General features: G+C 51.9%; 1 protein-coding gene across 1 annotated transcript; it reads left to right on the plus strand.

Annotated features, from left to right (window-relative positions):
* The first annotated feature begins 1251 nt into the window (after nt 1-1251).
* RTN2 (reticulon 2) lies at nt 1252-7485 on the plus strand. Its single transcript, XM_015561209.1, has 7 exons — nt 1252-1352; nt 3268-3475; nt 3837-3975; nt 4119-4188; nt 4308-4354; nt 6667-6725; nt 6994-7485. The coding sequence occupies exons 1-7, from the start codon at nt 1340-1342 to the stop codon at nt 7073-7075; spliced, it is 618 nt and encodes a 205-aa protein (XP_015416695.1). The 5' UTR covers nt 1252-1339; the 3' UTR covers nt 7076-7485.
* The last annotated feature ends 3741 nt before the right edge of the window (nt 7486-11226 follow it).

Consider the following 11226-nt stretch of genomic DNA (forward strand, 5'->3'; position numbering starts at 1 on the left):
ACCCACCCCCCCAGCCCGGCCTGGGCGACAGCCTGGAGGGCATCCCCAGCCTGAGCCAATCCCCGGAGCCTGTGCGCCGGGGAGACCCTGACACTGCCCCGCAGGCCGAGCGCACCCCGGAGGACCTGGGGCTCCCGCTGGACCAGCTGGACTGGGTGGGCCGGGGAGCGGGGTCCGGGGAGGACTCTGCCACCAGTAGCTCCACGCCCTTGGAAGACGAGGAGCCCGACGGATCGGAGGCCAGAGAGGCTGGGAAAGGTGAGATGTCCCCACGTGCTGGGACCAGTCACCAGGGGCGGGTAGTTAGTCTCTTCCCAGGGGACCACCTAGGTGAGAGCTCATGGCCTTCTCTCTCTCTAACGCGCCAGAATTGGACCTACAACTCGAATTCGCTCAGTCCTCGCCGCCCGGAGCCTTGACTCCACCATCCAGCCCTGGCTCTGGGACCCCCCAGGCCCGGACCCCGTCCCCGCCCGGATCCCGGGATTCGAACTCATGGCCCGCTGAGCCCTCGCTGGACGAGAAAGAGGAAGAGCCTAGGAGGCAGCTGAACCGGGAACCAATCACGGGGCAGTGCCTTGTTAGCACGGACCAATCAGAATCCACACTGGAACTACACCTTCTAGGTAAACTGCTTGGAGGAAGATGCTCCTTCGGATCACAGCGGGGGTGGGAGGGTTGCAGTTTGAAGGGACAGACTTCGCGAAGGAATGGAGAGTGGAGAAGGGAGGAGGCGGGACATATGAATTCCGCCCTGTAAGTGCCCGTTATCTAAGACTGCCATCGGCTCTTTTTTTCTTTTTCTTTTCTTTTCTTATCTTTTCTTTTTTTTTTTTTGCCATCGGCTCTTTTTATATAGATTTCCACTGGGAGGTTAGCCCTTTTTCCGAGCATTAGGATTGGCTGATTGCTAAAAAGTTAAAAATGAACAAATCCCTCTTTTGAAGGGCTCCCCCTAGAGGCTGATTGTGGACAGGCCAAACCCCAGAAAAAAACAAAGCTCTCCTCTGGATGCGGCTGTGGGACGGTTATAAGTAAGCTCTGTGCCTTTCAAAAACTCCTCTCCCCTGACCACATCCGCCAGCCAGTGGCCAGCAGACGCTGCGTTACTTTATGCTCAGCCTCCCCGAACCGCCCGGGGCTGGCTGCTTACAGACACCCCGGCTGGGGGCTGTTTACCAAGAGAACCACCCCTTTTGGGAACTGTCCCACCTCCGTGGAGAGCCATTGGCTGGGCGCGAAGGGGCCCCGCCCCCCCTGCTCCCTCCCTCTGGGTCCCCTGAAGCGGGCAAAAGCCCCGAGAAGCGGTGGAGTCCGCAGCCTTTCCCGCGGAGCGGAGATGGGGAGTAAAGGTGGGCCTGCGGGGCGGGCTGGGGTCGGGGCTGGGGGGCGGCGGAAAGGGATCCAGATTCGCTACCGCCCTCACGTCTAGGAGGATGCTTCCTATTGGTCCCAAATTCCCCAGAACTGCAGGCTGAGGCTGGGGGTGGTTTGGGGGTGTCGAGGGAGAGCGTGGAGGGAGCGTGGGGTGCCCTCTCCCCCAAGACAGGGCTTTGGAGTCTAAGAGCAGGAAGGCACCCTCCCCCAGCCTCAGGCCCAGGCGGCGCTGTCACTCAGGAGCAGGATGGGCCAGCACAGCTGCAGGCGAGGCCCCCTCCCCCCCGCGAGCCTAAACTTAGCCCCCGCCTCGGGCGACCCGGCCCCTCCCCCACCCGCTGGCGCGGGCCCCGGGGAGCCTGCAGGGGAGGCCCCGGCGCCTGGGGGTGGGGGGTGGCCTGCCCTAGTTAAAGGTAGATGGGAGGGTGTGTACAGGGAGGGTGCGAAGGGGGGTCAGACTCCGAGAAGAACCTTCGGGATGGATCAGGGTTTGATTGGAGTGAGGGCGAGCTGGTGAAGAAAGAAGTGGAAGGGTCTGGGCTCCTGGTTAGCGGATTATGGGGAGGCTGATACAGTGTACGTATATGGGTGAGATGAAACACAGGTTCTGGAGGTTTGGTTTTTTTTTTTTTTTAATTTTAAAAATATATTTCTTTATTGATTTCAGAGAGGAAGGGAGAGGGAGAGAGAGATAGAAACATCTATGATGAAAGAGAATCATTGATCAGCTGCCTCCTGCATGCCCCCCACTGGGAATCGAACCCTGGACCCTTCAGCCCGCAGGCCGAGGCTCTATCCACTGAGCCAAACCGACTAGGGCTGGTCTGGAGATTATTGATAGGACTTGGAGGTCAGTCTCAGAAAGAAGTCAGAAATGTGCTGGGATGCTTAGGAAGGAGGGTGGGTTATTAATACATTTAGGACTTAGAAAAATGTGCTGGTAGGGATATCAAGGAGCTATCACTTCACACTATCAGGCTGCCCCAAAATATAAAGAACAGTAACACCCACTGCTGGGCAGGATGCTGGGAAAAGATCACCGTCGCTTTGCTCATGGAGATGAGACTTGTTACAGTCTTGCTAGTAAGCCATCTGGGAGTATTTATGACATCCACCCAGCCGTCCCACCTTGGGATTCTCTCTCAGAGAGAAGAGCCCTGACTGGTTTGGCTCAGTGGATAGAGCATCAAGCTGCGGACTGAAGGGTCCCAGGTTCGATTCCGGTCAAGAGCATGTACCTTGGTTGCGGGCACATCATCAGTAGAGGGTGTGCAGGAGGCAGCTGATCGATGTTGTTTCTCTCTCATCGGCGTTTCTAACTCTATCCCTCTCCCTTCCTCTCTGTAAAAAAAGAAAAGAGAAAGAGAGAAGAATATCGTAGAAGGCTGGTGCTTGCAGTACTGTTATGGAAAGGAGGGGAGGGAACAGTGAATGGTCCATCAATAGATACGTGATCGAATAAAATGAATGGCAGTGAAGCTACACTTCAGAGTATCGTGGCACTCTTAATGAAAAAGAATGAATTAAGAGCTATTCCAGTTGACTAGCAGGGAATTCTAGGAGGGAAGATAGATCCAGAGATGTGTGATGCAGAAATGTGTGTATATACGATTCCATTTTTCATACATAATGACCAAAAGTTGGGTCCACACATCATCTATGCTTGGAGGAAGATAAAGAGACTTGCTAGATGGTTAACTTGGGTTTTCCAAGAAGGGGAGAGGGGAGGTGATCTGGAATAAAAGCAGACACTAAAACGTTGGAAATTGGGTTAAGGCTGACACGGCTGTGTCAAGGGGTCATGGTTCAGCCCTGAGACAGGAGGTGGGAGGTCAAGAGGTCAGCCAGGCCAGGCCCAAACCCCGGCCTGATTGCTCCCCTCCTTCACAGTGGCGGACTTGCTGTACTGGAAGGACACGAAGACATCAGGCGTGGTCTTCACAGGCCTCATGGTCTCCCTGTTGTGCCTCCTGCACTTTAGCATCGTGTCCGTGGCCGCCCATGTGGCCCTGTTGCTGCTCTGTGGCACCATCTCTCTCAGGGTTTACCGAAAAGTGCTGCAGGCCGTGCACCGGGGGGACGGTGCCAACCCCTTCCAGTGAGAACCCCCAGCCCTGACCCTGACTCTCCAGACCCCAGTGCTGACCCTAAGTCATGACCGATGACCTCAGTTCAGGCACCAAGTTCTCACCCTGGTCCTGACCCATCCTACTCCTCTTTCTGACTCCAACCTGGCCCTGCCCCTGACTAAACCATGCTCTGACGTGTCAATTGCAGCCCTAAACTGTAATCCTAATCTCTTAGCCTTAATCCTTGATCCCATCTCCTGACCCCGACCTTGACCTTAGCCCTCTACACCTGGCTTTCCTCCAAACCCCATTTTTTGCCCTTGTCCCAGCACCTCTCAGCCTGAGCCCCACCCACCCATTGAGTCACCTCACACCCCTTTGTCCTCTCAGGGCCTATCTGGACGTGGACCTGACCCTGACTCGGGAGCAGATAGAACGTTTGTCCCAGCAGATTGCCTCCAAAGTGGTCTCTGCGGCCACCCAGCTGCGGCATTTCTTCCTGGTAGAAGACCTCGTGGACTCCCTCAAGGTGCCCCAAAGCCCCCCTTCTCTCCTGGGTTCCCCACCATTCGCCTTCCTTCCCCTGGGGGGTAAGAGGGCCATTTCTGGGTAAGTTCAGAGCCTGGGGAGGAGTGCCTTATAAGCTCTGCTGACCCTGACCCTCACCCCCAGCTCGCCCTTCTCTTCTACATCTTGACCTTCGTGGGTGCCGTCTTCAATGGTTTGACTCTTCTCATTCTGGGTGAGCTGGGAAGGCTGTGGGGGGCTGGGTGAGGAGGTGGGTCATTGAGGGGAACAGGGACCTAGATGGAATTGTTAATCTCTTGTGAGAACCCTGACCCCCCGTCTCTGTGCCCACAGGAGTGATTGGTGTATTCACCGTCCCCCTGCTGTACCGACAGCATCAGGTGAGTGTGACAGGCCCTCCTTCAGGCCCTCGGTTGGCGGTATCCCAGCCAAGTATGGGTGGTCTGGCTGCCCGCACCCCCACCCCCACCCCGCTACAGTCAGGGTCCATTGACAGATGTCCCAACCAGAGACAAGAGGACCAACTGGTATTTCTGCCCCTGAAAGGATCAGAGCCTGACTGATATAGGTCCCAGCCAGGCACAGGTGCTCTGGCTGCTGCCCTCAATGGAGCTAGAGTCTCACCCAGTGATGGCGAACCTTTTTGAGCTCGGCGTCAGCGTTTTGAAAAACCCCAACTTAACTCTGGTGCCGTGTCACATATAGAAAATTTTTGATATTTGCAACCATAGTAAAACAAAGACTTATATTTTTGATATTTATTTTATATATTTAAATGCCATTTAACAAAGAAAAATCAACCAAAAAAACGAGTTCGCGTGTCACCTCTGACACGTGTGTCATAGGCACACCATCACTGGACTAACCAATATATTTAAGCAGCCAGAGACAGGCGTTTTGATTGGTGTCCCCTGACAGAGCCAGGATTTGACTGACATGCCCAGCCCAAGGCAGGGGGACTAACTGATGCTCCTCGCTGACGGTGCGCCCGAGGTCTGACTGGCAAGTCCTCGCTGCAGTATGGGTGGTCTGGCTGCCCGCACCCCCACCCCCACCCCGCTACAGTCAGGGTCCATTGACAGATGTCCCAACCAGAGACAAGAGGACCAACTGGTATTTCTGCCCCTGAAAGGATCAGAGCCTGACTGATATAGGTCCCAGCCAGGCACAGGTGCTCTGGCTGCTGCCCTCAATGGAGCTAGAGTCTCACCCAGTGATGGCGAACCTTTTGAGCTCGGCGTGTCAGCGTTTTGAAAAACCCCAACTTAACTCTGGTGCCGTGTCACATATAGAAAATTTTTGATATTTGCAACCATAGTAAAACAAAGACTTATATTTTTGATATTTATTTTATATATTTAAATGCCATTTAACAAAGAAAAATCAACCAAAAAAACGAGTTCGCGTGTCACCTCTGACACGTGTGTCATAGGCACACCATCACTGGACTAACCAATATATTTAAGCAGCCAGAGACAGGCGTTTTGATTGGAGTCCCCTGACAGAGCCAGGATTTGACTGACATGCCCAGCCCAAGGCAGGGGGACTAACTGATGCTCCTCGCTGACGGTGCGCCCGAGGTCTGACTGGCAAGTCCTCGCTGCAGAGAGGCCGTCTAACTGATGTCTTCTTTCCCTGCCACAGCCTCACACGGAACAACACTCATCCTAGCCAGAAACAGGCAGACGGATTAATGCCTTCTCCCCGTGACACCACCAGAGACTGACAAACACATACCCAGCTGCAGACAGACAGACAAACCGATGCCGTCTATCCTTACACGTACTCTGGGTCTGATGGTCTCCATCCCAGGCAACACAGGTGGACCGATTGATGCCCTCACTCCCCAAAGTGGCCAGGGACTGACGTCTCCGGCAGAATGGGTGGCTGACTTCTGCCCAGAATGCTGCTGACAGAACCAAGGCCAACTGACATGTATCCTATCCAGAGACAGACAGAGGGACTGACATTCCCTTCTCCAGCACAGCTGAGAGTCAAATTACGCATGTCCCTGCCCGAGACAGGCCTAACTTCTTCACATGCTGGGATCATCCAGACCTCAAAGTCAACCGACACTACGGATTAAATGAGTATTTAAATCAATGATAGCTAACACTAATGCCTCTACTTTCACTCTATCCCTAAACACACACACACACACATACACATACACACACGCACACACACACACACCCCTCACTCAAAGATTAACAGGAGGAAGGGAGAAACAGACTCACTGTCAAATTCTCTAGTCTACCTGACATCACGCCCCACACAGTGTGGCCCAATCGACTGACACTTCAACTTGAACTTCTGTCTTTCAGGGCATTTTCTCAAGTTGTTTATTTTTAAAATACATTGTATTGATTTTTTACAGAGAGGAAGGGAGAGGGATAGAGAGTTAGAAACATCAATGTGAGAGAAACATCGATCAGCTGCCTCCTGTACACTCCCCACTGGGGATGTGCCCACAACCGAGGTACATGCCCTTGACCGGAATCGAACCTGGGACCCTTCAGTCCGCAGGCCGATGCTGAGCCAAACCGGTTAGGGCACAAGTTTAAAGTTGAAAGTGGAGTCATCCCCCCCCAAATCCTGACTTGGAATGTGGGGGAGAACGCAGCCTCCTGCATAAATTAGGAAGAGGAACCCCCCTCTAATCTCTCCTTTGATCCTTTCTTGGTCTCCCCAGGCCCAGATCGACCAGTATGTGGGATTGGTGACCAATCAGTTGAGCCACATCAAAGCTAAGTAAGGGCATGGGATGGAGAGGGGTGAGATGGGGCAGAGGGGATGTGAGAACTCCCCATTCCCTGTCCCTAAATCTCCTGGGGCTGAATGCCCCCTTCTCAAAGTAGGGTGCCGGACAACTCCAACGCAAGCCATTAGCTGGAGGGCAGGGCTTGCTTTGGGGACTCAGCTAGTCCCCCAACCAGCTTTCCCTTTAGTTCTCAGAATTGATCATTCTTCATTCTCAGCAGCGTCGTGCCCCACGTGACTCTACCTGTTTCTCCCTCAGGATCCGAGCTAAGATCCCAGGGACCGGAGCCCTTGCCTCGGCAGCAGCCTCAGTCTCCGGATCCAAAGCCAAAGCCGAATGAAAAGGGCATCTCTGTCCGCGGGACGCCTGCCCCCACCACCTGCAGCCCCCTGTCCCCCTCGGTCTCCCCCCATTCATCCCCACCCTCTTCCCTTCTCAGCCCCAGCCATATCCGGGTGGGTATCTGGATCACTCACACCAGGCGCCAATTGCCTGAGCGGCCAGGACTACATTTCCCAAGAGGCTCTGCTCTAGGAGTCCAGGAAAAGCGAGGCACCTTGGCCCAGGTCCTGCTGGTACTTGTAGTTGTCTAGCTAGGGCACCCGCCCTGCACTTACCCCGCCGCTGGAGGCGCCGGGAGGGCTTGGTGTCTTCTGGACGCTACTGGGCCCACGCCAGGGCTTTGCATGGGGCCCAGGGGAGGCCTGAGCTTGGATTGACACCGTAATAAAGACTTCTGTGGAAACCCAAGCCTTCCTGTTCTTCAAGCCCCCTCCCGCTTTCACCTTCCTTCACGACAAAGTACTTCAGTGCCTTAGCCGGTTTGGCTCAGTGAGCAGAGCGTGGGCCTGCGGACTGAAGGGTCCCGGGTTCGATTCTGGCCAAGGGCACATGCCTGGGTTTCGGGCTCGATCCCCAGTGTGGGGCGTGCCAGGAGGCAGCCGATCAATGATTCTCTCTCATCATTGATGTTTCTATTTCTCTCTCCCTCTCCCTTCCTCTCTGAAATCAATAAAAAAATATATATATATTTTTAAAAAGTAGGTAAGCGACACTCAAGGAGGAACCTTCTCCATCGCTGCAGAAGAAGCCCCCTGGACCATCTGTTTAGATGATGACATGATTGAGGGGAGGAGGCTGAGAGATGGATTGCCCATCCAAGGGCCAACCAATCCTTGGCAGCCACTTTCAATACCTGTGCCCACGGCAGCACCCCTAGCTGTTCCCCACACTCTACCTGCTGCACAGCCATCTCCTCTGAAATCCAGACACATGGCCACTGCCTTGTTTTTTTATAAAAAAAAATAGATTTGATTGATTTTTTTTTTTTTTTTTTTTTTTTACAGAGAGGAAGGGAGAGGGATAGAGAGTTAGAAACATCAGTGAGAGAGAAACATCGATCAGCTGCCTCCTGCACACTCCGCACTGGGAATATGCCTGCAACCAAGGTACATGCCCTTGACTGGAATCGAACCTGGGACCCTTCAGTCCACAGGCCGACACTCTCCACTGAGCCAAACCAGCCAGGGCGGCCACTGCGTTCTGAACAACTGCCCCGCAAACATATCCAACTCATCACTCCCCCCACCTGATTTCCTATAGGGATGTCCTCTCTGCCCACATTGTCACCAGGCCTGAGACCCGGATTTGGCCCTGGACTTCTACTCCCTCATCCCTCCATCGAATCGACCACGAAGCCATGTCTATTCTAGCTCCCAAACTTTTCTCATCCACCCACTTCACTCTGTTCCAATTGCCTGGGACCAAATACCAGGCCTCGTGGCCTCTATGGCCCTCAGGTCCCAAAACTGTAACCTGAGGAAGAGAAATGACACTGAAGTCTGAAGACTCACAGACCTGAACTTGAATTCCAGCTTCACTCCCCCTTGGCTGGGTGACCGTGAGCCAGTGACTTCACCTCTTGAAGCCTTGGTTTCCTCAAATGAAAAAGCGTCTCCATAACCATATCTACATGCAAAGCCCTTGTCACAGGGCCTGGCACATAATAAATGTCCATTAAACAGAAGCTGCTATTGTTATCTATGACATGATTTCCCAAACCTCAGTCCTTCCTTCAGAACCTTCATCTGTCACCTGTTCTGCTACTTACCTATATTTTTCTTCAAATTGGTTTATATATATAAAAAAAAAAGCCCTGGATGGGTTGATTGGAGTGTCCTCCCGTACAAAGAAAGATTGAGGGTTGATTCCCAGTCAGGACACATACCTGGGTTACCAGTTCTATCCCCAGTGGAGCATGTATAGGAGGCAAGGGGTCTCTCTCTCTCTCTCTCTCTCTCTCTCTCTCTCCCTCTCTCTCTCTCTCATCAATGAACAGATCCTTGGGTGAGAAATTATTTTTATTTTTTTAATATATATTTTTAAAATACGTTTTTATTACTTTATGGAGGGAGGGAAAGGGGTAGAAGATAGAAACATCAATGAGAGAGAAATGTCAATTGGCCCCCCACCAGGGATCAAGCCGGCAACCCTGCCGGGAATCCAACCGTGACCTCTTGGTTCCTCAATCCATGCTCAACCACTGAGCAACACAAGCTGGGCTTGGGGAGGATTAAAAAAAAAAAAAGACAAATGTCCTTTTAAAGGAAATGTTATTTCATCACTAAGGAAGTCAGTATCACTTGCCAGAAATAGACGATAACAGTAACAATAAACACAAAATTATTAACATTTAAAATGTTTGTTAGTAATAGAATAACAGATCTTGGGGGGGTGGCCTCCCTTCCGAATAATCAGAAGCTGCTTCATCACCTAGATCAGAGTGTCAACCTGTCACTCAGATCAAAAGGTCAATCTTGGCTCAAAAACTGTTGTATTTATTGATTAGCTTTAAAAATATATCCCAGTAGGGAGAGAGGGTGGGGGGAGGGGACAGGAAGAGATTAACCAAAGAACACATATGCAAAACTAGAGGCCTAGTGCACAAAATTCGTGCACTTGCGTGTGTGTGTGTGTGTGTGTGTGGTGGGGGGGAGAGGGGGGGTTCCTTAGCCCAGCCTGTGCCCTCTAGTAGTCCAGGAGTCCTCAGGGGATGTGCCACTGACAGCTTAGGCCTGCTGCCGCCACCCCCCCGCCCCCAGCTGCACTCACCAGCGTGAACCTGGTGGCTTCTGGCTGAGCTGAGCTCCCCCTGTGGGAGCACACTGACCACCAGGGGGCAGCTCCCGCATTGAGTGTCTGGCTCCTGGTGGACAGTGAGCACCATAGTAACCAGTGGTTCCACTGTTTGGTCAATTTGCATGTTACCCTTTTATTATATAGGATAGACACAGACACTATCTTGGGGAAATCCTGGGGTGGGGTAGCGGTTGGGTGGAGGGGGGGAAAAAGGAGAAAATGGGAGACATCTGTAATACTGTCAACAATTAAATAAAATGTCTAACCTAAAATCATTTCACTTGCCTCTAGCAACACATGTTACATTTTAGGAGACAGATGATGTCACAGGAGCAATAGTTATACATGGGTTGCCTCGCCATGACTATCAAACTAAAAGAAAGGGGTTTAGTGGAGGCGTTTCTCGAATCTGGATTTACTAAGCAGAGACAACTTTTTAAATTCCCAAATTTTAAAAATCAATAGCAAAATTTCATAAAGGTGCTTTTATTCACACTTTCTATAAGACAAAGTGTTAATTTGTCTGTATTAAAGAATGGAGGAAGAAGGACTGGTCAAAATTATGGGTCCAGGGCAGGCTGGAGGGGGTCAATGGGGGAAAAAGAGGGTCATATGTGATACTTTCAACAATAAATAATTTTAAAAGGAATGTTTATATAACAATTAAGTAAAGCGGGGGGAGGGGATAAATTATGGGTCCAGGAATGGCTGAAGTCCCAAGGCCATCCTTGGCACCCCCACTCTCCATCCCAGAGGAAGAACACAGGCTGGATACTGAAGCAGCCTGTACTGAGTGCCTCCTAGTTGCCTGGTCCTGTGCCATATATTTTTTTAAATCTCTTTATTGATTAAGGTATTACATATGTGTCCTTATCCCACCATAACCCCCTGTGCCATATTTTTATGTCTATCTGCTCATTACCATTCCTCCAGTAAAATCAGTTATACTGGTCTTGTTTTCCAGGTGGGGAAACTGAAGCTTAGGGAATCTACACTAATAAAAGAGAAACATGGTAATTGACCATATCTTAGTGATGCCCACCAGCCAATCAGGAGTGAGTGTGCAAATTAATCCAACAAAGATGGCTGGTTAATTTGCATGTGCAGGCGCTGAGCGGCCAGGGGTGGGGTGGGACGCAGGTGTTGTGCACTGCCCCAGCCACTCCGGGCCTCTAGGCAGCATGGGAAGGCGGTAAGGCGGCTCCGGGCCAGAGCGAGGAGCAAAGGCACTCTGCAGCCAGGGGAAAGAAGTCCCATTCTTTCACAAATCTTTGTGTATCAGGCCTCTAGTATAGTCAATAATGTTATATTAGCTATGTACAGTGTGTGGGGGTACTTGAAATATCGGGGAGA

This window comes from Myotis davidii, unplaced genomic scaffold (genome assembly GCF_000327345.1).
Source record: "Myotis davidii unplaced genomic scaffold, ASM32734v1 scaffold796, whole genome shotgun sequence".
Taxonomy (NCBI): Eukaryota; Metazoa; Chordata; class Mammalia; order Chiroptera; family Vespertilionidae; genus Myotis; species Myotis davidii.